The sequence below is a fragment of the Cebidichthys violaceus genome, unplaced genomic scaffold (assembly GCF_023349555.1).
Source record: "Cebidichthys violaceus isolate CVI_PGR_0920_01 unplaced genomic scaffold, fCebVio1.0.p SCAF_13, whole genome shotgun sequence".
NCBI classification, from domain to species: Eukaryota; Metazoa; Chordata; class Actinopteri; order Perciformes; family Stichaeidae; genus Cebidichthys; species Cebidichthys violaceus.
In genome coordinates this window covers 14,560,206-14,586,118 of record NW_027176296.1, presented here as the reverse complement: position 1 = coordinate 14,586,118, position 25,913 = coordinate 14,560,206, and the positions used below count along the sequence as shown (strand labels likewise).

Sequence of the window (25,913 nt, the reverse complement as noted above, 5' to 3'; positions counted from 1 at the left end):
GCTGGGAAAACTCCCCGCTTCCTGGTTCATAAGTCATTCAAAGAAAAAGCTCCCTGAGCGGCAGCAGCGGGGGCTTCCACCAAAGAGACAACTATTCTCAGGTAAGAGCTGAAGAAAGACACATGACAGCGTCTTCAACTCTGTCATCACACCCAGTGTCTCTTGTTTCCAAAGAGGTAACTTCACGATGTGTTTGTTATTTCATTATGACTTCCATTGTAATCTCATAATTCTATATAAAATCATTAATAGAAGTGTTTTGAAAGTGAAAGTTATTGTGTTATCATGCTAAAATGAGACTTTTATAGAAATGTGTAGAAATTAGAAATAAGTAATGTTCAAGGATCCCAAAACTGCCTTGTAATTTAAAATATCTTTATAAATAAGATCTACAGTATGTTGCTATAAATAGGTTGAGGCGTGGTCCACACTGTTAAAGCCTACCGAGTAGACCTAACTGGAATAATGGTTTGGTAACAGGTGGAGTTAACTGTAATTACTGTAACTGGGCTGATTCTGAAGATAAGATAATATTCTTTTGACAGACTTAATCCAGGTTTCTGCTATGCTGCATTTGAGTAAGGTAAGAATGAGTATCTCAGTAATATATACGTACACATAATCCACGATGCCCACATTTTGAGAACGGTTCTTTGGGGATGGCATTTTTTTATTACAATGCTCCCCCCCCCCCCCCCCCAACTAGGGGGATTTTGTATGGGTGGACTCTGGTATTGGGGTGCCGATCGGGGCGGAGGTCGAGGTGACCGACACCGGACAGCTTCAGCTGATCGATGATGAAGGAAAGGTACAAAACCCTACAAGAGATTGCCTTTTTAATTTTTACAGAAAAAAGGACCTCTCTATATGTCGATCAACTCTTTTATTTCACACACACAGGAGCACAAGATCAACAAGAAGACGGAGGGCACCATCCGGCCCATGCACCCCACCTCTGTGAAGGGTGTGGACGACATGATACGGCTCGGTGATCTTAATGAGGCCGGGCTGCTCAGGAACCTCCTGGTGCGACACAAAGAAGGCATCATCTACGTAGGTTTCTATTCCCACCTACTTTTACGATGTCCATAACCTGCTGTGGAAATGCTTAGTCGTCTGCGTCCTCCCTAGCTGTGAATTGACTTTCTGTCCTAGACTTTGCCCTCGTAGTTTATCACAGTGCTGTTTGTCTCCATAGAGACGAATGAGCCTCTGTTGAGGGAAACCGCCCCAGTGTTCCTCTTGTCATCAAAGCTCAGCAGTGTGTGTTCAATTATGAATCATTTAATTGTATGAAAAATACCACTGCTAAATGCTGGGGGGGCAAAATTAGGCTGATATTGCTTTGTGTTGGACTTGCTTTATATATCATGAACCACAGCTTTTCATGATTAAAATACATCCATGTAATCTTTACATCTAATAAGTCATAACAAGCATTTCGTGCATTGTAGCCATAAATGGCTGTATGATGTGCTTCCAACACAATAACTTATTTATGCTCATGTGTGCACACACACACACTCAGACACACACTCCTCAGCTGTGCCCCTCTGTGGCAGTTAACATCCCCTTCTGTTTTTAAGACGTACACAGGCTCCATTCTGGTGGCAGTCAACCCTTACCAGCTGCTGCCCATCTACACCACAGAGCAGGTGCACATGTACACGGATCGACGGCTGGGTGAACTGCCGCCGCACGTCTTCGCCATCGCAGACAGCTGCTTTTTCAACATGCGGCGCAACCAAAGGAGCCAGTGCTGCGTGATCAGGTCTGCTTTCGCCTGAGGCTGATCCCAGATCATTTTGTAGACAGTGTGGAAAGATTGATTAGTTAATTGAATCCTTTAAGTAACAATGGCAAGGAAATCTCTGGTTACAGCTTCTCAAATGGGTATACTGTATATCCTAGTTTCTGTAGTATTTCATAAAAGTGAACTGAATCTCTTTGAATTTGTTGGCATAGTATAAATCAAGCAACTAATATTATATTAGAGAAATGATTGATAAAGTAATTGATAATTTAATTTACAGCCCTACAACATTACCACAGGTGGCTCTAATAAATCTACATAAGATAAATAGAAGATAAATACATGGAAACAAAGACAAAAAGATCGATGACTACAATTACTACAGATTGTTAAAAGAACAGGGCCTAAATTTGATCCTTGTGGAACCCCATTGTTAATGTTGAGAAACTTTAAACCACATTGCCAGGGCTTTGAAACAGAGGTTTAAGTGGGAAACAGTCAACAGTCTCAACACATGCTTACTTTTTGGTTTTCCCCACAAGTGGAGAGTCAGGAGCAGGGAAAACTGAGAGCACCAAGCTCATGCTGCAGTTCCTGGCTGCGGTGAGCGGCCAGCACTCCTGGATCGAGCAGCAGATTCTTGAAGCAAACCCCATCTTGGAGGGTATGAGCAAAACACCATCGCAAAGTTATAGAACAGTCTTCATAATCATCTCAATCCCCCCATTTCACTTAATCTGCTTAATGCTTTGTTTTGCTTTTCCTTCTCAGCCTTTGGTAATGCCAAGACCATTCGCAATGATAACTCTAGTCGTTTTGGGAAGTACATTGACATCAACTTCACTCAGGGTGGGGCCATTGAAGGGGCCCGCATTGAGCAGTACCTGCTGGAGAAGTCCCGCGTTTGTCGTCAGGTGGGAGGATTGGTTAGATATGTATTTGCAAGAGCAGTAACATGGTACAAGTCAAATTTTCTTGTGGTAAAGCTCATGTGCTTTCATGTGCAGGCGCCCGAGGAAAGAAACTACCACATCTTTTATTGCATGCTGATGGGCATGCCAGCTGAGCAGAAAAAGATTCTTTCCCTTGGGAATGCTGCTGAGTACAACTATCTGACCATGGTACTGAAGTAGTTCATAAACTGTGCAATAAGAATAAAACACTATCTTTATTGATGGATTTTTTGAGGATGAATTTACATGCCACTGTGATTCACAAATAACCAGACGAGACAAGCGTTCACGTATAGCTTTAAACCATGTGATCGTATCACCAGGGTAAGTGCACCAGCTGCGAAGGACGTGATGATGTGAAGGAATACGCCCACTTCCGCTCAGCTCTGAAGATCCTCATGTTCACCGAAAACGACTCCTGGGAAGTCTCCAAACTGCTTGCTGCAATCCTTCACCTGGGCAATGTGGTCTTTAAGGGTAAGGACAGCACCACACCATGGGATTCATGTCCTGTAGATCTTTTGAGCCATTAAACACATTTTATTGCATCATTTCAGGTACTATAGTAAATAACCTAGAAGGCTGTGACATCCTCACATCATCCCATTTCAACATGGCCAGCCAACTTTTGGAGGTATGTGTAGTTTTTTTTTTTTTTTTTACAAATTAAAATAAAAGTAGCTGATATGATCTTGTCTGATTGTGTTTGTACCATTACCTCAGGTGGAACCCAAAGCACTGGAGAAGAATCTGACTCAGCGCTCCTTCATGACAGCCAGAGAGAGTGTGACCAAACCTCTGACCTCTGACCAGGCTGTGGACGGCAGGGATGCCTTTGTCAAGGTCACAGTCTTGATTTTTGTTTTCAAAATTCAAAAATGGAATTCAGAAGTTAATGCAGCTCATGTTAACATATACTAAACTAGTTCTGCGAGGATGTAACCCTCATACACACCAAACAACTAAATTGATGGATGATAAATGGAGAAACCTTCTAATTTCTCACCACCAATGAGGCAAAAAAAAAAAAGAATACTGATGTACTGTTACTGTTTTCAGACTGCTCAGACTCTACATAAAATATTAATTTAACCTCTTCAGGCCTCTGAAATTCTCTCATGTATAACAGTCTGAGAAAGAAAGGAAATGCATGTTCACAGCTCCTGTACACTCTAAGGCACTTGCAATGAGGGGCTGGAGAGACACTGGTTTGATTTATGGGCTCATTCGTTAAAAGGTTGGGAACCACTAGTGTAGTTTCTGTTCTTTGTTTAGGCTAAACAGTTTAGCCTAACAGCCATCAGCTTAAGCACATTTTCTCAGTTTTACTAATTTGTTATCTTTAGCAGCATAGTAACATTTAATATTTAATCATTTTAACATTCAACGTTGTTACCAGGCAAAGATGCATGCTAATGTTATAATGTTGGTATGGTACTAGCTAATATACAATGTTAGCAGTGCAATAACGTTCATTTTATTGTGTTGCATACTAATGTTAATATGCTGGTATTATACTAAGATACTAATATGTTTGCAGCATAGTCACTTTTAGTATTCTATTAATTAACTTGCTAACTTTTGGAATGCAAGGATACATGCTAATGTTAATATGCTCATGTGATATAAATATTATTATTATTATTATTAACTTCAGCAGCATAGTCACGTTTACTATTGTAATAACTAATATGCTAACTTTTATAATGTAAGGATACATGCTTATGATAGTATGCTGGTGTGATACCAATAATATGTTAGCTTCAGCAACATAATCACGTTTAGTATTTCATCCTGTTAACAAACGTGCAAACAGGCAAAGATACATGCTATTGTTAATGTTAGTATGCTACTAGCTAGTATACACCCGAGGGTCCCCCATTTGGACGCAGAGTACATCAAAACTTAGAGAGTTTTGTGTTAAAAGTAACTGGCAGAGAACCCACGAAGAACGAATATAGTGATGTTATAGTTCTGCAGAAACCTCAGCGTCCTGGGAACAACATGAACTAGGTCACTTCTACATGAGACAAACACATCTCCCATCAGCCAAGCAAACAAATAACAAAATATCATAAATCATACTCGATATGACTGGGACAGACCGGAGAAAAAGGCTGCTACACTCCGTTAGCAACGTGCTACCTACGAACATGCAGCATGAAAAAGCACGAGCGCCTGACGGAGATTACGGACATAGTTTCCATTTCTCTCCCCGGTAAACCATCGCAGAGATATTCAGCTTCGAACACAAAAAGTCACACAGCTTTCATCGAATATTGTACTTACTTTTGGTCGAATCTCAGCGAAAAAATGGAATATCTCCGTACTTCCACTTCATGTTTGTCCAGCTGCTGGTGCTCCGTGTGAATCCGTTCGATTCGTGTCTCTCCGACACTCCTCGGATTCTTGGGAGGGTTGGAAGCTCAGCAAATCAGATTTCAGAGCTGGACCTTTTTGAGCTTTATTGGCTAATAGTGCTGTCAATCATCTAGCTTTCAATTCCAGGCAATTCTATTGGCTCCTACGGTTCGAAGGATGTCTCAATGGTGAAAATCGGAGAAGGGGGGGCTGAGATACAGCCCTGAACAGAGAGTCTGAAGCAGGATTTGACCTTAAACTAAATAACTAAAAAGGGCATAGAAAGAGCTTAAAACACTCAAAAAAGGTCCAATCTTCGGTCTATTGATTCAATGAACATCATGAGTGATACATAGAAGTGATATAGAGTGTTTTTGAATTTTAAAAATACTTTTTTATTCAAATATTGGAGTATTTGATCAGTTTTCTAATTTGAAATGCTCTATATTTCATAAATGTTTCACTGTATCTATGTATATCTGTGTATATAGAGCCTATATCAGTTGTTCTAAGAGCCCAGCATATTAAAAGTCTTGGATACCCATACTTTCCAAAAAACAATACCCTAAAAGTGCTGTTTTTCAAGATCGAGCTTTTGAGTTTTCCAAGTTCTGCTGTGTTCCATCCTTATCTTATGTGAACCAGTAACATGTATTCTGATAGTTCCATGATTTTTCTCATCTCAAAAATATATAAAAAAATTTTTTTATTTTTTTTATTTTTTTATACAATTAATTAGGTATTTCTTATCTTTATTCGAGCTGAGGCCTGCAAATAGGCCTCGTTTTTAAAAGGATAATTAACATTAGCATTGTATTAACGTTTAGCATTTTATTACGTTAACATGTTATGGTTAATGCTAATGTTTGTATGTTGTTATGATATGTTAGCATTAAGCTCAACGTGTAGCATAGCAGTGGCTAACAGAAATGCATCATCTGTTTCTGACATATTAAAATGAACTGAGTAAAAGTGTTGGACAAGCGGACATTTTGACCTGCAGTTAGCGCGAGATGAAAAGTCTTTAGGGTTTATCCTCTGAACACGTTTTTTTTATATTATTCACCCCAAGGTTGGCAACCTCTTTTGCAAGGAGACTGGGCCAAGACACCAGCTTAAAACCAATAAACCATTACTAAAAACGCATAATAAACCTAAAGAGCAGAGACAGTTAACAATGGAGTCATTAACCATAGCATAGAAGTAATGACATGATTGTCCGTGTTGGAATCTCTGGATCTTATGTGTTGTTTTGTTAGTACAGGGTTTGGTGCTGTGTATAATTGGTCAGCTATTCTCTGTATTATTTGTCCAGGCTATTTATGGAAGACTTTTCATTTGGGTCGTGGACAAAATCAACGCTGCCATTTACAAGCCACCTGATGATTCCAAAGAGGTCCGACAGTCCATAGGCTTGCTCGACATCTTTGGCTTCGAGAACTTCAGCAAAAACAGGTCGGCGTTCACGCCATCTCTCATGCCATTAGAGCATTTACTTCTGCTGGACACATTGTTAATTTGCACGTTGACTTAAGTCCACCCATCTTTCTTTCCTCATGTGCTGCTGTATTTATCGAACTGTTGCAGCTTCGAGCAGCTGTGCATCAACTTTGCCAATGAGCAGTTGCAGCAGTTCTTCGTCAAGCACGTTTTCAAGCTGGAGCAGGATGAGTATACCCGTGAGAACATTGTCTGGAAGCACATTGACTACAAAGACAACCAGCACACCCTGGACGTATTGGCCAACAAACCTCTGAACATGCTGGCGCTTATTGATGAGGAGAGCAACTTCCCCAAGGTCTATGTCCTCCTTGTACCTCACAAAGTCTAATGTCACAAAGAAAAGCAGGTTTTAATTCCGTTTTTGTTCATTTTCAGGGCACAGATACCACTCTGCTGCACAAACTGAACAAGGTCCATGAGAAAGGGGGCATCTATATTCCCCCCAAGAACAACTATGAGACACAGTTTGGAGTCAACCATTTCGCTGGAGAGGTCTACTACGACTCAAATGGTACTTTTAAAGCTTTTTAAAAGCAACAGATCGTTCTTGCCCAAGTCCTGTGTGATGGTCTTATTGTGTCCGTCTTGTTTTGAGGTTTCCTTGAGAAAAACCGTGACGCCCTCAGCTCAGATCTGATTCATCTGGTGGAGACCTCCACCAATAAACTCCTCAAGCAGGCATTTCACAATGTGCTGTCCTCCAGTAACCTCAAGAGCAGCGTCAACCCCAAGATGATCATCACCACGGCCAACAACAGCCTCCGGGTCAGCGCAGCCTTTAGCTTCAGCATTAGACGCAGATATAATCAGTTGGAAAATAAAAAAAAATACTTGTACTATGTGACATTTTTGTTGTGTCCGACAGCAAGCGACTGATGGCAAGAAGCGAGTGCCAACTCTGACGGGCCAGTTCCGTCGGTCTCTGGATTCTCTGATGAAAACACTGACTGTGTGCCAGCCCTATTTCATACGCTGTGTTAAACCCAATGACTTCAAGAAGCCCATGGTAAGGGGGGAAAAAAGCATTCACTCCAACCAAAATAATACTTGTGCCAAAATTGAATGAAACATTTTGGTGCGAGTAAATCAGTGCACACCCCTTCTGTGTCTCAGCTGTTCGACAGAGAGCTGTGCATGCGCCAGCTCCGGTACTCTGGTATGATGGAGACCATCAGGATCCGGAAAGCTGGATATCCCGTACGCTACACATTCGACGAGTTTCTAAGTCGCTACCGCGTCCTGCTGAAAACTTCCCTCTGTGATCCCAAAACAGTAAGTTGGAGGTTTTAACGTGATCATTTTGGTCATGATCTCTTCACACCTATTCTCGTCTTCTCATGCTGTGTCTGTGTGATGATTATTTTTTTGCAGGAAAGGAAAGAGAAATGCTGTGAAAGCATTTGTGAGTCTGTGCTGGCTGAAGAGGGCGACTGGAAGACTGGCAAGACAAAGTTATTCCTAAAGGTGCTGCCTTACATTTTGTATACATTTATATACAGTCTGTTGTTACTGATGGATGTGGGTGGAGGAATACAATAGCCACAATAATTTGAATGTTAGAAGCAACTGAATACCTAATTGTTCAATTTAAACAATGCTGATTAGCTAATGTTGACATTTTAATACCACTGAATTTGTACTATTTAAGTAGTTTACTTTTAAAATGTAATGTTTACTTCAGGATTCACAAATTCAAATATGAAACTAAAGTGTCCACATTTAGAAAAAAATATATATAGTCAAGTTACTCAAATTCAGTTCAATTCTAAAAAATAATTAGAATTTGACGAATTTAAATTTTTAGTTTTCGCCATCCTAGTTTGGTCTGTCGGTTGGTCAGTCCATCCACCAGTTTGGTTCAGACTGAAATAGTATTGAATGGATTGCCATGACATTTTGTTAAGACATTTAGGGCTCTCTAAAAAAATCCTAATGGCTTTGATGATCCCCTGACTTTTCAAGTAACTGCATTTGGTTAATTTTTCCAATTAGGTATTCTGTTGTTATAATATACTGTATATATCTGAAGTGAATATTTCCACCAAAATAAAAAAAACATCATCTCGCTACTGTTTTCTCCCAGGACTTCCATGACACCATGCTCGAAGTGGAGCGAATGAAACAACTAAATGAGAAAGCACTTCTGATCCAGAAAGTCCTGAGAGGCTACAGATACAGGTATGGGACAAAAGCTGTAACATCAGCTGCTTGTTTTTTTGTTGTTGCTCATGTGACTTACAACTTTGTGTCTGTATGACTCTTGCACTCTAAAGGCGAGAGTTCTTGAGGAAAAAGGCAGGGGCTCTTGTCATTCAGAAATGCTGGAGAGGACACAAAGGCAGAAAGCTGTACAAAGTGGTGAGTCTTTGTTTAACACATGAGTATTTATCAAAGTGAAAATATAGGACTGGCGTGGCAATGAACCCCTGCAATTCTAATCTAATTCTAGGTCCAGCTGGGCTTTGCGAGGCTGCAGGCACAGGTCCGGTCTCGTCAGCTCCGCTTCCAGTACAAGAAGGAGTGTGAGGCAGCCCTCGTGCTGCAGACCCGAGTCAGGGGATACCTGGCCAGGAAGGAATGGAAGCGCAAGAGAGACGCTGTGATCCTCCTGCAGGCTCACGCCAGGGGTGGGCTGGCAAGAAAGGCTATCAAAAAGATGAAAACAGATGTAAGTTCAGCTTAAAGAACTACGAAGAACCCTCTCTGGATGACAATAATAAAGAAGGTTAAAGTCCCGACGGGTTTTATCTGGTACAGCGTGGGGTTTGCCAAACCTTTTTTGCCTGACGTACTTCCTCATCCCTATCAGATGAACCCAAGTACACAAAACTATTTCTTACTGTTAGCTAACTGTTTCATTCATTTATCAGTTACTTTTATCATATGATTTCAACTATTTATTCATTCCTTTTAGCCAACCATTTAAATAATGATCTATTACTTTTGACTAGCATTTTCTCCTGTTTATCTGTTATTTTTAACTAACCATTTTATCCAGTTATCTCCTATCTCCACTGTTTATTCATTACTTTAGCGAGCTACTTCAAATGTTTATTCTTTCTCAGCTAACTATCTGAGACATTTATTATTTATTACTTTTAGCCAACCATTTAACAAGTTATCTATTTTGACAAGGTTTGACAACATTTTTTACCTATTAATCCGTGAATTTAAATGTATTGTTTCAGCTCTTTGACTGTTACTTTTAGCACATTATTTCAACTGTTTGTCCGTTACTTTTAGCTAACCATTTTAACCAATTATCTATTACTTTTAGCTAATTATTTCAACCATTTATCCATTCATTTAGCTATGTATTTCAAATGTTTATCTTCTCTAAGCTAAGTATCTAAACTATTTCTCTATTACCTTTAGCTTTTTACTTTTAGCTTAATATTTCGACTTCTCGGCTAGCTTGCTAACTAGTTTTCATGCACTCTCAGCGGCAACACGCTATGTACCGACTGTGAAGTTAGCCTTGTAGCTAGCTATTGTAATTAGCAGGCTTACTGGTATTTATGAGGATAAATCTAGTACATGTCAGTATTACACCAATTTTAAATTGTATTTTGATGCTTATTTTCCTCCGAAACACAAATATGTTAGTATGTTTTTAAATTAAATCATAGTTTCTATTTTTTTCATAATATATGAGCTATTCTACGTAGCCCTGTGGTAAGGATAGTGTGTCAGAAGCCTCTGCTTCAGTAACTACTGCTCTGTGAGGAAGGCACTGAAGCCCGACCTGCTCTAATGCTGCCACTCTGCAACCAGCAGCAGAAAACGGTCTTTAAAAGAATTCATAAATCTACAGTTGAAGTGTATCGTCATTCCCAAAAGCCAATGCTCTGAATAACAATGTTATGTTAATGATGTGTTATTTTGGGTTACATGGTTAATTCGGTATAAAAAGACATTTTTCCGGCAGTTGAGGTTCAGGAAGCTGCTGTTTTTCCTGATCTTCTCGTGTGTTGTGTGTTCTTTCAGATGTACCTCTCTGCTAAAGAGAAAGAAGAAGAACAGCGGGTCATTTTGGAGAGACAGGGACACTTGGAGGAAGTGCTTAGGCGCAAGAAAGAGATGGAGGCCAAAGCTCAGACTGAGACCAAAACCGTCCAGGAGATGGTGGACAGCATCTTTGACTTCCTGCCCCCTACGGTCGGAGGGCAGGAAGGGCAAGCACCTGTGGGATTCGAGGTTTGGAAAGCGAAAGCTTTGCACATTTTGTAGCCCTTGTAGAGTCGGTCACTACATGCCTGTCTATCTGTTTTCAGAAGTTTGAGGGGAAAAAGACTACCATCGATGAGATAGACATCGACGACATCCCCATGGTGGAGGATTTTCCCAAAGAGGACGACGATGACCTGGATGAGTACTCCTTCTCCAAATTTGCCTCTATGTACTTCCAGGGTGCAGCCACCCACACCCACATCCGCCAGAGGCTTCGGCAACCCCTGCTGTACCATGAAGATGAAGGAGATGTCCTGGTGCTTCTCTCAGACCACTTGGATTTATCATTTCAGTTGTTCTTACCTGAGGAATATCTGTTTTTATAGGTGTTTCTGTTATGTCATCACCAGGCTTCTCTGACTGTGTGGTGGATCATCCTGAGGTTTATGGGAGACCTCCCTGATCCGAAGAAACCGGTCCAGGTCCAGGGAGCCTTCAAGCAGGAACGCTTTATGCCGCAGGAGCTGATCTCCAGAAAGGACAGACGTCTCAGCCACATGGTTGGACTGGATCAGGTAAATGTAATATTGAATACAGCCTAATTTTGTAGATTAACATGAATTGATCATAATTTTCAAATTATAATTTCCGACTGCTTTAGAGGGTGCTAAGGAATAAGAAAGAAAGGAAGCCCTCCACAGTACCCGAGGAGCCGACACCAAACAGGAAGGCTTCCATTTTCACAGACCTTCTGACAAGAAACAGGAAGGCTTCTGCTGCGCCCAGTGAGACATCTCAAAACCCAAAGATGTACACTGTTCCAGAGGGGAGCCCTCGAACGAGGAAGGGATCCACATTCACCGACCTACTGTCCAGAAACAGAAAAGCATCCACTGTCCCAGAAAATACAATCCCCAAATCCACTTCAAGCCTCAGGAAGCCCTCCATCATCATGGAGGAGGTGAGGAGTTAACTTAAAAACTATTAGCGTTGCTGTGAAGTTCTCGCTCACTTTTTTTAACTTATTCACGGATGTTCTTTTTTCTCTGACAGTCAGATGATCTGACTGAAGTGTCGAAGCCTCCCACCCTGCAGACTGTGAATGAGGACAATGACATCATGATTGGAGAAGGACCCACCCTGGACCGGCCGCTGACGGTGCTCGAAAAACTCCACATCATCGTGGGATACGCCATTGTCAGACGTGACCTTAGGTACCACAAACTCCTTTTGAAAATCACATACATCTTAAGTAGTTTTCTTTATTCTCTACTAATACAATATGCGTCTGTTGTCTGTTCAGGGATGAGATTTACTCTCAGATCTGCAAGCAGCTTCAAGACAACAACAACCGCAACAGCTACTTCCGTGGCTGGATTCTGCTCTCTCTTTGTCTGGGCATCTTCCCTCCAAGTGATCGCTTTATAAGGGTAAGAACAACAGCTGCTCCGGGTCTCATGAACAGTGTGCGGGACGCGGTTATGTTTCGCTCATCTCTTCTTATCTCTTACGTCCTGGCAGTACCTGCAGAGTTTCATCCGTTTCGCTCCGGGAGGCTACGCTTCCCACTGTGCTGAAAGGCTGCGGCGCACGGTGATGAACGGAGTGCGAGGGGAGCCTCCAGCCTGGCTGGAGCTGCAGGTACTGAGACTGACAGAAGATGCTCCAGCAAATGTCTAAAATGGATTCATGTGCATTTCACCCTGTAGCATTTTATGAATAAAAAATTAAAAAAAGTTCACATTTGACCCAAATTAAGAAAAAACACATCATCTCAGGTTGAGAATTTGAGATTTATGATGGCACCCATTCAAAAACATTCAGCCCTCAAAGTCACAGTTTTCACAGGGACTATTTCTTTGGTAGAAAGTAGTTCCGTTGAAAAGTGTTGACAGTGAAAGTTGGGATGTTGTTGTACAGAGAGGAATTTTCTAAATGTAAATCTTCTATGCTGTAAGCACCACAAACAAAATGCTATTAACCTAAATTGTATTCTGGTGGCAACTGAAATCTCAGAGACACAAAATTGTATCCATAACATGTTTGTTTTTTTTGGAACTTGAATGAACTGACCCTTTAACACTTAGTTGCACAGTACATCTCATTTCTGTTTAATCGATGGTCAATTTTTTTTCTGTGATAGGCAACCAAGACAAAAAAGCCCATGATTGTGTCTGTGAGCCTGATGGACGGACGCTCCATTAACCTGCCCGTCGACTCGGCATCCACCTCCAAAGAGATCTGCCAGCTCCTCTCGAACAAAGTCAAGCTCAAAGACACCTTCGGTTTCTCTGTCTACGTCGCCCTGTATGAGAAGGTACGCAGTCCAGTGCGTCTATGTTCTTGTAGTACAGTGGGTGATGGGCAGATCTGGAATCCAGTTTTGTAAAAGAACATACCCACTTTGCAAAGCTCAGCACAAAGCCATTTCATTTAAATGTTAAATAATTTGAAAAAGCAATGCAGACAAGTGCAGATTGCCAAGGCAAGAGTGACCTCCCAGTTAAAAGTGGATTATTATTGAAAGCGTCTTACACCAGGATTTAACAGAAAATGGTGTTTAAGAGCTTTCTCTGTATACATTTATTCCAATAAATGCAAATTCATGCCCTATTTTAGCTTTTGCATAAGCGCTAGTTTAGTGACAATTAAGTACTGACATTTTGCATATGGACTGTTTTTTTGGATAATATGAATTCATTTTGTTAATGAGTCTTTTCAAACATGCAGAGGAGCAGAATCCCAGAGTTTCAATGTGTTTATTAGTCTGTTTATGTTTAGAGTTTGCAATATTTAAGTCAGTGCTAGTACATAGGCTGCTTCCTGTTGTTTTGTCAGTGCTCATCACCTTACGTGCAAAAAATGTTAACAACATCATAACAACATCCTCGGTGTATTTTGCACACTGGGCGAGCTGCAATGTCACACCTTTCTAAAGACTTTATATGAAGAAAGAATCTATTGTGGCGTCCTGCTTTAGTGATTTCAGCATATCTAGATATCCGTAACTTGAAGTGCTGACCTGTCCTGAAGGTGTGGGCTCTGGGCAGCGGCCGGGAGCACGTGATGGACGCCATCTCCCAGTGTGAGCAGGAAGTGAAGAGGAGAGGGGGGCAGGAACAGCACGCTCCCTGGCGTCTCTTCTTCCGCAAGGAGGTGTTCACCCCCTGGCACGACTGCAAGGAGGACAAGATCAGCACAGACCTCATCTACAAACAGTTCGTCCACGGTCTGAAGTGTGGAGAGTACCAGAGTGAAAAGGTGGGCTTATATTTGGATGATTACTAGTCTTCCTCGTCGTTTTCCCAGGTATAAATTTGACCCCCCACCCCCCATGTTTCACTTTCACAGGAGGATGATCTTGTCCAGCTGGCTGCGAAACATTTGTACATCCAGCACGGCTCCGACAGCAGCCCCGAACATGTGAAGGAGGCTGTTCAGGACTGCATCAACAACCCTCTGCTGGAGGCCAAGTCAGAGGGCAAATGGGTGCAGATGGTCAGCACTGCTCATGCTCAGGTCAGTCTTATCACAGTACTGGAGAGAGACAGAGAGAAAAGAAAAGGCTCTACAATGGCCTTGAGTTTAAGTAAAGTTTCCGTCTATTTTTTTATCGAACCGCACAAGGGTCCGTATTTGAGTTCAAGGCAGAAGGCAGAGTCGGTGAAGGCAGAGATGGTGGACTACGCCCGAGACAAGTGGCCCATGTTCTTCTCTCGCTTCTTTGAAGTCGTCAAACTGTCAGGTATGCGTCTATCGGCACAGACTGTGTCCCGCCTCTCTGTCGTTATGTATTTAAATGATTTTATAGTTTGACAAATCGTAATATAAATTTACACTAAGCAAGTCATGATAATATATATGGCCGTTTACACCAAAGGGTGACAAGAAAACACAATGGGTTTTGTGCTGAATTAGAAATCCTTCAAACTTGAAATGATAAAGTGATGGAAGGCGTCATGCACCCCATTATGAGATATGAATCAATAGTTTCTGTATTCATTTGTACCTTTACTAGAGTTGATTACTTTAGATGTACAATGTCTTACAGAATGAGCTATATCTAGGTTGTAAATTCACTAGTATACTGTATATCTCATAAAAACAGTATTTAGAGTTATCAGATTTTCTGCTAAAGTCTTAAATCCAAATCTTGCATTATTTTCCTTCCTCAAATGTTGAATATCAAAAGTTTGCAGAAACGTGTACAGTACAACACAGACATATCTACACTTTCCTCTGGAATATAGAGACAGATACTTTTAATGATCAGCAGTGAAGCTGGTTTTTTTAACCAGCTCCCTTTGGGCAATTAGCTGTTGCTGCTTTTTATATGTGTGTCAGACGGTAATATACAAGGATATTTATAGATGCACTACCCCACTGGGGTTAAGACTCAAGCAAAGTAGTTGATTAAGAGTGAAGAAGTGGGCCAGGAACAACATTTCTTCCTTCCTTGGATTTCCGATTTACTGTGGTTTAGCTTGTGAACAACCAATTTGCAAAGTGATACATCCGAGCTGTTTAATGAGAATGTGCTCTGACTCACTGCCACGGTGGATGATTAACTCAGCAGATCAAGTGGCAACATGCTGGTGAGATAAAAGTAATTATACAGGCTTCCACGACACGATTCCTCACTAGAACACGGCTAACGGAGCGGACAATTTATAGATGTTCATGCTTTATTTCAATCTAAACAGATAGTTTGTTTTTGTGTGACCTCCTGTCAGAAGTATTTTATAAACCATCAAATCAGATTTGACCTCTTCTCACTTAAAGGAACAGTGTGTAAGATTTAGTGGCAACCAACTAAATGCCCCTCAGCTCAGCCCTCCCTTTCCAAGTGTGTCGTAGAACCACGGTGGCCCATGTGGTGTCAATTTATGTTAACAATGGAAAATGTGAAAGACATGTTTTTGATAACTGTTCATTTTAGGCATTTTGCACGTTCACAGGCTGCTGACAAAGGACTCGTTGTTCGCCCTCAACTCTCAGCTCTCTTATCTCACAGCTGCTTCTCTCTTTTTGTTCGCAAACGTTTTATTGCAGTGACAGTAACGAGCGTAATCTGCACTTCACCTGATTCACTTCGGTCTCTCTGCCTCTGCTCTGTATGGTGACTTAGTTCCGTGTGCGTGTGTGTGCATGTGTGTGTGCGTGTGTGTGCAGTTGGAGGTGCTCAGCCCGACAGAGGGAGCAGAGGAGATGCTGGAGCGTGATAATAAATTACACCAAAACATTAGAAAGTACTAACAAAAAGCACCAGTATACTCTGGTCTTTAATAATTTAGCACCAGGGCAGGTTTAAAACTGCAAAATACTCTCTATATGGATGGTATAAAATGACAGATCATGTTTAATATGATCTGTCCTTAATTATGATGTGGCACACTGACTAACAAGAACATTTAAAAATGGCATGTCGTATCAGAAAGAGCACACAATGTATCCCGTCTCCTCCCGGCTAAACTCCTGTGGCGCTGAAATGATTGGTTGATTGACAAAAAATGAGTCAGCAACTATTTGATAATCAGCATTTGTTATTTATTAGCGAACATGCCAATCCTTCCTTGTCTGGCTTCCCCGATGTGAGAACCGCCGTGGTCTCCAGGGGGTCACAGGGCGGCCAGCGACAGTGCTGCCTCTTACCTGTGCAATGGCAGCAACAGAAAGCTTGCTGATCAGCAAACCAACTGGAGGTCTGTCTCCGAAACTGCAGACCACCCTCCTCCCGGCGAAGGTGGGGAGTGAGGCGGAGGTACTACCGGATGTGCCAGCTGATTCTTGTCTCATTCGTCTTGTCTTTATACTTGAGGCCAATCTCAAAATAGAACATTGTGAACCTCTCCCACGGATGTCTGGTCGTTTCCATGGTGCAAAACTGACCTGGAAGAACATTGACCTACATTTTTATTTTTTTTCCCCTTTCTTTTCTTTTTCAACTTTTGATGACTATCCCCCCTCCATGTCCCTTCCAGGACTCAATCGAGAAAATAACAGATGAATTGATTATGAAAGTAATTGTTGGATTCAGCCGTACAGTGAAAGCCCCATATCTGTGATCGAGCCTCTACTATTGTTCACATTAATGCAGCTCTTTCCTTCAGGGTGGCTGCAATGATTCAGAAAGTGCAAGCAGCAGGAATATAATATCATATCTCCCATGAGTCCTGATTTAATGAGCTTGTTTGTTCCACGGCTCTTTTTAAGGCCCTCCGCTGCCAAAGAGCAAGTTCATTGTGGCCGTAAACTGGACCGGTATCACTTTCCTGGACGAGCGAGAGAAGAGGCTGCTGGAGCTCTCCTTCCCAGAAGTCACCGGAGTCCACACCGTAAGGTAGAGACCGAATTAGAGGAGAACGAAGAACTTGACAATGAGGAACGGTCGTCTAAAACGCCGTGGCGTTGCTTATGTTTCCCCAGGGAGGGTAAAGCGTCCGGCCAGGCGGTGAGCCTGCTGACACTGAAAGGAGACTTCACTCTGAGCGGAGGCACAGCGGAGGACATGGCAGAGCTGGTGACAATGTTCCTCAGTGGACTGAGAGAGAGATCTCAGTATGCTGTGACCCTGAAGGAAGCCGACAGGCAAGGTCAGAGGCTCTGATCTTATCTTTCTCATATGGTCACAGCTGAATTATCTCTTTCAGGGCCGCTCATTGCTGCTAATTGCTAACTGATTTCTGGGTTCCACTTTCATTCCTCTGCAGATGACCCCACATTCCTGAGCTTCACGAAAGGAGAGCTCATTATAATAATCAAGGATGACGAGTTTTCTCAGCAGCGTGGCTGGATTAAGGGCCAAAATGAGAGCACGAGACAAACGGGAGCCGTCCCCACCGACGCCATCTTAATCCTGCCAACTCTCAGCAAACCCACCAATGAGGTTATGGTATGGAAACGTCCATTACGCATCCTTCTCAAGCGAGTTATTGTGCGCAGGATCTGAGGAGTATTGAACATTGTTCTTCTTTTTTTTCCCAGAGGCTGATCAACTTGTCTCCTAACCAGAGGAAGAACGTCATACGGGAAAACCAGAAAGAAACAGGAACGGTGGAGAGATTAGCTCCGACCACGCTGAGAGAATTCTCCCTCGAGTACTTCAGGTATCTGGAAATGTCCTCTTTTTTTTCCAGCGGGATAATTCTTACTGGAACAGCACTGACGGCAGGAATACCTTGATCCCACAGGCAGCCCACTAACGATGTGAACCGCCAGGTGATGTCCAGGAACGCCGCTCCCGAGAGGCTGTGGGCGAACTCCAGAGAGCCGATCAGACAGCCCCTCCTCAAGAAACTTGTGGGCAACCCAGAGCTCAGCAACAAAGCCAGTCTGGCATTCACCGATATCCTCTACACACATGTTTTTTTCACTAGTGCACCTGTTTTCACGGGAGTTAAACCCATAAATTCACTATGAGTCTATTTCAGGGGGATTCGATTTCTTCAAATATTTCATTTACCGAGCCCTCTGGCAGGAGACGCCATTCTCTAACCCTGACCTAACGTTCCTTTAAACTGAGCTTGAATCCGACCCTTGCCCAAGCAATGAGCAAGATACTGTTGTGGCAGAAACACTGCCATTAGGTTGTGGCTGAAATGAGGAGAAGAGACGCAGTTCTTGGAGTAGCAACCAGCGGGAAGTGTTTTAATGAGCGCAAGGCACCATTCAACAAAATCCAAAGTATTACTTCTTACAGCGTACCCTTATAGTCTAATTTCACCCCCCCTTAAGTCACTTTCCACCAATCAAACCAGTCGGTTGAACCACAAACAAAGCACATCTGGTCTCCTCACTATGTCATGTTCTCAGGTCTTCATCCGGGTCACGACAACCTTTTGGCGGAATACACGATTCATGTACGGGAAATGTTTGGAAACAAATTGGAGATTACAGTTTGTCTGGCTTTATCACTCTCAAAGAATGTTTTTATGAGACCATCTGTGTTCAACATAACAAGTTATATAAACTGTTTTTTTATGAGACCAAATGTGTTCAGTTCAATCCTAAGTTATTTGATGATTTTCTTCAACAATACTCAGCCTCTTAATCGGGCCCTATAAAGTATCTACATTGTATCTTAACTACAGTATCGAACCTTTGCCACACAGGAAACGCTCGATCTGTCGTAGCCTAACAAGCAACAACGAAAACTTCTCTATCTATTGCATCTCCAGCTAACAACATTTTCAGAGTTCATGAAGCCAGGATGTTGAAGTCATGTTGTGAAGTCTTCCTTGACTGTTGAGTACCGATCCTGAAATATATGGGAGATTACCCCACCAAGCAGGTGCAGAGTCCTCTGGAGCTCACCGACCAGATCTTCGGCCCCGCCACTAAAAATGAGGAGCTCAGGGATGAGATCTATTGCCAGATCATGAAGCAGATGAGCAGCAATAACAACCGGTGCGCTTATGTTCTACTCACTTTTCTCCACCCCTTTGGTAATAGTTCTGTTTACGATGTATTGGACTGAAAATCGCTCGAATGTAATGATACATTCTTTTGTTTCTGTAAATAGATTAATTCATTTAGACAGTAGGAAGAACAACGAGTTTAATAAAAAGAAGAAGTGCATTTGACATTTTTCTAGAAGGGGAACTGAAGTGTAACCCCCAAAACCCAAAGGTTTTGAACACAGGTTTTGAACTCCAGACTCCATTTAATCATGTGGTTTTTTTTGTATCCTACATGCATGTGTCTTTGTTGCCCTTTTCCATCCCCCAGGTTCAGCGTGGAGCAGGGCTGGCAGCTGCTGTGGCTCTGCTGCGGCCTGTTTCCTCCCAGCCAGTCTCTTCTCCGGCACGCTCAGCGATTTATCGAGTCGCGCCGCAGAGAACCCCTCGCCGCCGACTGCCTGCAGCGTCTGCAGAGCTCCCTGAGGTCAGCCATAGCATACGTCACAAACACGCAGCACCGTGCTTCCTCCTTGGTTTCAAAGAAGGGTGAACGAGATGAAGTGTGTGTGTGTGTGTGTGGTGACACAAGGTGTGTGTGTGTGAAAGGAAATGTCACACTGTGGCCCCTGGTGTTTTTAATCTCTCATGATGTAAAGGCTCTCTGAAGACTGAACTAACATAGCTGAAGTACACTGACTCTTTATTCTAGGTGTCGAGTTAGTAGTTTAAGGAAGGACCTGCTTGCAGCAATGCTGGGGTTGACACGTGTTGCATCACCTTTACAGTGACATGACCACACTCGCCACCATTTGCATGGCCTCCTTTAGAAATACATTTGACATTCAGTAAGATTTCCATAACGGCGACAAACTCCATGAGACCTTTTTTTATTTAGTGTGTGCTCTTTTCTTTATCAAAAATGATAACGTTAAAAACAACAACAACAACAACAGCAGCGTGAATGTGCATTGGCTGTTCTTGTGTAGGATGGAGTCCAGGAAGCTCCCACCACACCAGGCGGAAGTAGACGCCATCCAGCAGAACAGCACCCAGATCTTCCACAAAATCCACTTCCCCAACGACACAGAGGAGGTAACGCACACCTTGTATGTTTAAAGTCACAGAAACAAGCCAGGTCAAATGTATTCCCACAGCAATCCAAGTGATTTCTCTCACCCTCCTTCAGATATTTGAGGTCGCGACAAACACCAGGATCAAGGATCTCATCCAGAACATTAGCAAGAAGCTCAATCTGACTTCAGCAGACGGATTCAGCATTTTTGTCAAAACACACGACAAGGTGTGTTTCTCATGCATGTTCTTTCACAAAGCTCTCTTTCATGAGCTGGTTGTAAAATCAAGTTTGTTACGGTGTTTATTTCAGGTTCTCAGTTTGAACGAGACAGACTACTTCTTTGATAGTCTGAGACAAATCACCGACTGGTCCAAGAAAGCCAAGAGGATCAAAGAAGGTAAAAAGCCGTTATCTGATAGGAGCGCCAGTCGGACTTTTGACGTTTTTTTGCATTTGCCTGTAAAAAAAAACAACCTCTTTGTTGTGTGTGTGCATTCTGCAGGCGGGCCAGTCAACATACCCTACCTTGTGTTCTTCATGAGGAAGTTGTGGTTCAATGTGATCCCTGGCAGAGATGCAGAGGCCGATCTTATCTTCCATTTCCCTCAGGTACATTTGAATGATGCTGGTCAGACTCCATCACATTTTCCAGCCTGGTTAGTTTTTCCACATGATATGAAAGCCCAAACTTTCCATGAGCATGATCTTACCTGACATATTGATGTTTAAGTATCACTACTGCTCCTTCTGGTTTCGTTATGACCAGTTGGAGAGTTACAGATAAGAAAGTCTTCTCTTCCCTAAATCTCTTAATGAACGATGTGGTCAGTAGAAACTTGCTTTAAAGGTCAAACTTCCCACAATAGCAGACTTTATTAAATATCTCTCTCTCTCTTCCAGGAGCTACCAAAGTACCTGAGAGGCTATCATGTTTGCACCAAAGAGGAAATGGTCAACATTGCGGCTCTGCTCTTCAGGATTAAGGTCAACAATGACAAGAACCAGCTGGTCATGATTCCCAAGATGCTGAAGGAGCTGGTGCCCGCCGACCAGCTGAAGGCCATGTCGGAAAATGAGTGGAAGAAGGTATTAGGGGCTTTTTTTTCACTGGTTTCATTTAACAATGTGTTTGTTTTTCTTATTGTCAACACATCTCAAGACCAAAACTAACAATGCAACAGCTTCTCTGTCAATACTTTCCAACTTCCTTATCCTGTCTGTGACGCTTCAACCCCATTCGTTCCTGACGACGTACACCTTTAACAGGAATCTATACAACCAGGCTAGCGGCTCACTGAGGCTGTACTTTGGCAATGCATACTTTGAGTGAAACGCTAACTCAGCGTGCCAACACAATGACACTGACTGTGTTTACAGGCACGCTATGATGCCACTTTTTATCAGTCATAAACCACAGTATTGAACAAAGTGACATTTTTGATGTCATGATAAGACTGGATTAAAAGTCAGAGGAACACCAAAGTGATTACAGTTCGACTTGAGGGGAACATGAATATCTCTTTAGAATTGTTTGATAATCCATCCAATAAAAGTTGACGTTTTTCGCTCGGCACCAAAAGTATCAACTTCATGGCGGAGAACATAAAAAAAACTGTCACGATCACCAAAGTCATCCGGATTCATCCTCTTGGGACCACCAATGTCTGTACAAAATATCATATAGTCAATTTGTCCAATAGTTGATGAGATGTCATCAGGAGCCACACAGCTAACATTGCTGAAAACTGTTCTCAAATATATAGTTTGTAGATAAGTCATTTCCTCAAACGACTGGCTGGGCACTGTAGTTTTCAGGAGACATTAATCAAACCAGAGTAAACAGTAAAATTTTGTTGGGGACTATTTTTAGCCGTGGATTGATACACAGTCACCCAGTGCTACAGTGTGGCTCATTGATGGGTTTTTATTAGTTTTTGGACAACAATGCCGCTTTATGGCACAGAGGAATATCATATATCAGTCTGCGGATACACATACGATCCTTTAGAGTGTCACCAAACGTCTTCTTTGAATCGCTCATATGAACAATGTTACCATTATGCCGTTCCTGTGATCGCTATCTCAGCTTTCTGAGAATATTGCCTGAAGTGCTGTGGGGGTGTCGGAAAGTCATTAACCTCATTAAATGCAGCACAAAAACTTCTTCAAAAACAAGAGCGTTGCATCATACTCCGATGTGTATTTTGTTTTTCATTTTCAGAGTATCACCAGCTCTTTTAACAAACAAGTTGGTATGACCGTTGAAGAAGCTAAGGTGGCTTTTCTGAAGGTGGTCTGCCGCTGGCCGACGTTCGGCTGTGCATTCTTTGAAGTGAAGGTAAGGGCTGCAGTGACAGCAGCACAGACGGTGCTTTATCTTGCAATCTATGGTTGGGTCGGGTGACTTGTTTATCTGATGCTCTCTGTCTCAGTCCCTGCACGTCTGCAGAAAGTAAATAGTCACGACTGCGGTGACGAAGAGTTCTCTCATTTGACTTTCTGACTTTTTTTTTTTTTTTTTCAGCAAACATCAGAGCCAAGTTTCCCAGATATCGTGCGAATAGCTGTCAGCAAGGAAGGACTCACCATCATCCACCCTAAAACCAAGGTGAAGAAGAAATACAATTTGACATCATTCCCTTTTTGACATGTTGCTCCTGTTTTTCACCATTGGCAATTCTCTCTCTTGTAAAGGATGTGCTGGCAAATCACCCATTCAACCGCATCGCTAACTGGTGCAGTGGAAGCACCTACTTTCACATGACTATTGGCAATTTAGTCAAGGGGAGCAAATTCCTGTGTGAAACATCACTGGTAAGATCGATCATTAGACACGTGTGCTTTAAATGATAAACTGTCAGTGAGTAAAACTTTGTCCTTTTCTATACCTTTGTGTCTTTCTATATTAGGGTTACAAGATGGATGATCTCATAACCTCCTATGTCACAATGTACCTCAGAGAGCGGAGGGCAGTGCAAACCAGGAACCAGCGCTTCAACATGTGAGCCTCAGCAGCAAGAGCGCGACGCAGCGTCAGCCTGTAGCTGCTGATTTAAACCCAACACACGTGTAGTTCATACACACACACACACACACACACACACACACACACACACACACACACACACACACAGAGGCAGAGCAGGAAAAGTTTTCTGTTTTTGAAAGTGCAATCAACTTTATTTGTGCTCAGTCAAAAACAAAAAAAAGATTAATTGAAGAAAACAAAGTTGTTGTAGATTTCTCACAATTTATTTAAAGCTAATGTTTCTTTGTTGTATGTTCAAGTAACATAATCCTAACAGACGTTCTAGGTAAAACTAATACTGTGCACACAGTTTCTACAACCCTTAATTTATGAAAAAATCGTCTCAGTGAAACAATGTCGTTCATGATCCACAAATATGAAGATTTACTAATATGTATGAAAATTTGTGAATAAATTATGGTTTCCTTAAATGCTTCCTTCTATCCATATATACCACCAACGTTTAATAAATGTAAAATGAAAGTATAAATAGATACAACACTACTTCAATAAATGACTATTTCCAAATTCAATTTCAAATTTATTTTGAAATACTTCCTGTGTATATCAGTGTCTAAAAAATATTATCCAAAATATTCTATATCTGGTATTCTTTTCTTTTTACCATTTATATCCATAGGGGGCATTTGTTTTACATATTTAATTTTTTTGCTTAAGTTTGGTGGCATTTGTTTGTGGATAGAAAAATTAATTTTTAAAATGATTCACAAATCTCCATACACATTTGTAAACCTTGTGTTTTTTTTGTAGTCACTGCTATTGAGACTAATTCCACTCTATATTAATCTGCCTGCCTTAAAAACATTAAAGATACCCTATGGAGTTTTCTTGAAAACAAACAAAAGTTATGTTTTGATCTCACCAAAACACATTGTGTGTATCTCTCAGGCCTAACGTGCTGAAATGGTTTTCTTCCTCATAAAACACCAAAGCCATGTTTTTTTTAATTTGAAAGAATCAGCCATGTTTGCTAGCTTGCAGCCTAATTATTGGCATAGTTAGCACATATTTTAGTACTAGCTATCAATACCAACTGTCGATAAATAATCACATGAATACTTGCGTGCTTACATGTCATGTATTATACCAGTGGTGTTCAACCTTGGGGTCGGGACCTCCTATGGGGTCACAAGATAATTTCAGATGGTTATTGAGAAAATAATGATTGGACAGCGTCTGATCCAGATTGGGCGACTGTGTGTTCATGAATGCTTCAAAGGGACTTGCTTGAAACCATGAATGTATTTATACAGATGGCAACAGCAGCAAACAATGAAGATAATGTTCCGTAAAGTAAGATATTAAACGCTAAAATCCATAATATCGTTCTCATTTCCAAGACACAGCAAAATTGCACGTAGCATGCTAGTTCACAGCGGTGCCGTCATTCAGAAATAGAAATTATTTTTCTGGGCTTTGGAAAAGTTTTACAATGATTAAACCCCTATGGCTCAAATATATACGTCACAAATAGTAATAATTCCTGTCAAAAGTTTTGTAGACGTCCCTTTTAGAATGGTGGTCGATGGGGAAGATGTGCTTTTTGTTGTAATACCCCAAGTGGCCACTAGAAAGAAATGGACGCAAAGCTGCCGTATCCAGTTCTATAATACAACCAGTACATGTGCATCCTTGTGTAATACTAATACAAATACAAATATAACAGGGATCCCCTGGCCAAAACATTGCCTCATAGTGCTAATAGTGTTTGGAAACTCCACAGAGTACCTTTAAATAAGTCCGTCTTTAGAAAATATTTGAATTTGCTTCAAGTGATATCTTGCTCATGAAAACAAACTAGTCAATGAAAATTGTTGAAAAATGTTTTCTTTCTGCTAAAATTTCCAAATAAAACATTTTCCCAGTGGAAGCCTGTTTAGATCATTTTATTTTCCACGAGCAGCCGGGAGCCTCCACCGCAGTGAGAACAATGACACATTTATGATAGCAAGGCGATGTTTTAGCTTCGGGGTTACGAGACGCGCAGCAGACAGAGCTCAGCAGCCCAAGACAAAAGCCGGGGGCCGTCCCAATTAGCGGTTGGCAGTAGATTAACAGGGTGGTGGTGTCAAAGCTTCTCCGCCGTCCTGCACAGATAGAGCCTCCATTCAAGTCTGCAGAATGCTATTTGCATATCGATGATACAGAGAAGAGAAAGGGCCGATGTGTGTGACACACAGCTGTGATCTGCTTGTATGAAAGAAATATTATCCCCCCTCAGCCAGCGGGTACTCTCTCCACATCTGTCCGATGGCTATGTGACTGATTATTTTGGGCATTCCAATTCAGGATGCCCCCAGGAGGCAAGAGACCAACAAGGGCCTCTGTTTCCTCCAAGCGTGCCCCCCCCCCCCACACACACACCCAATCCTCCCCGCTCTTGTTTTGTCACTCGCTCTCCTATAGGGAATGGGGCCCTCTGTAGAGCTAAACACACCAGCTACAAAAGATCATCTCTGAGACTTTAGTCATAAACTTCTAAATGAATAACACAGTCCATCTTCTATCTATCAGTGGGGGGGTGGGAGTTCACGGCTAAAGGCACTCGGTGCACCACTGGGCCTCGTTTCCATGGAGTCATACCCGACGTCTCGTTGCGACTGAGGCATGCCATTCTTCTCCCCGCTGCTAAAATGTGCCGCTTATTCTG

The 25,913-nt window shown here is 42.0% G+C and overlaps 1 protein-coding gene across 2 annotated transcripts; it reads left to right on the top strand.

Moving 5' to 3' along the window:
- LOC137870503 (unconventional myosin-VIIb) lies at positions 1 to 25,133 on the top strand. 2 transcript variants are annotated; one of them, XM_068707854.1, is made up of 48 exons: positions 1 to 101; positions 546 to 583; positions 707 to 808; positions 901 to 1,053; positions 1,587 to 1,771; positions 2,296 to 2,417; positions 2,525 to 2,667; positions 2,761 to 2,874; positions 3,030 to 3,183; positions 3,264 to 3,340; positions 3,430 to 3,549; positions 6,383 to 6,522; positions 6,655 to 6,865; positions 6,946 to 7,081; positions 7,166 to 7,335; positions 7,436 to 7,576; positions 7,684 to 7,842; positions 7,942 to 8,034; positions 8,654 to 8,748; positions 8,844 to 8,928; positions 9,020 to 9,238; positions 10,558 to 10,767; positions 10,845 to 11,057; positions 11,151 to 11,315; positions 11,402 to 11,701; positions 11,794 to 11,954; positions 12,044 to 12,170; positions 12,262 to 12,381; positions 12,884 to 13,057; positions 13,774 to 14,001; positions 14,092 to 14,259; positions 14,368 to 14,485; positions 16,954 to 17,080; positions 17,167 to 17,333; positions 17,451 to 17,632; positions 17,725 to 17,846; positions 17,931 to 18,085; positions 18,993 to 19,146; positions 19,468 to 19,623; positions 20,126 to 20,231; positions 20,326 to 20,439; positions 20,524 to 20,611; positions 20,717 to 20,823; positions 21,115 to 21,300; positions 22,436 to 22,552; positions 22,739 to 22,822; positions 22,909 to 23,028; positions 23,124 to 25,133. In XM_068707854.1, exons 2-48 carry the CDS (start codon positions 566 to 568, stop codon positions 23,217 to 23,219), a joined length of 6,702 nt encoding a protein of 2,233 aa, XP_068563955.1. In that variant the 5' UTR covers positions 1 to 101; positions 546 to 565; the 3' UTR covers positions 23,220 to 25,133. The 2 variants fall into 2 exon arrangements, with proteins under 2 accessions (XP_068563955.1, XP_068563956.1); XM_068707855.1 differs by lacking the exon at positions 1 to 101 and adding an exon at positions 116 to 176.
- The last annotated feature ends 780 nt before the right edge of the window (positions 25,134 to 25,913 follow it).

Coding starts and splice junctions, on each gene's coding strand:
- LOC137870503 (XM_068707854.1), top strand. Junction 3,341..3,429: donor TGGCCAGCCAACTTTTGGAG/GTATGTGTAGTT, acceptor CCATTACCTCAG/GTGGAACCCAAAGCACTGGA. Junction 11,955..12,043: donor ATTGTCAGACGTGACCTTAG/GTACCACAAACT, acceptor TTGTCTGTTCAG/GGATGAGATTTACTCTCAGA.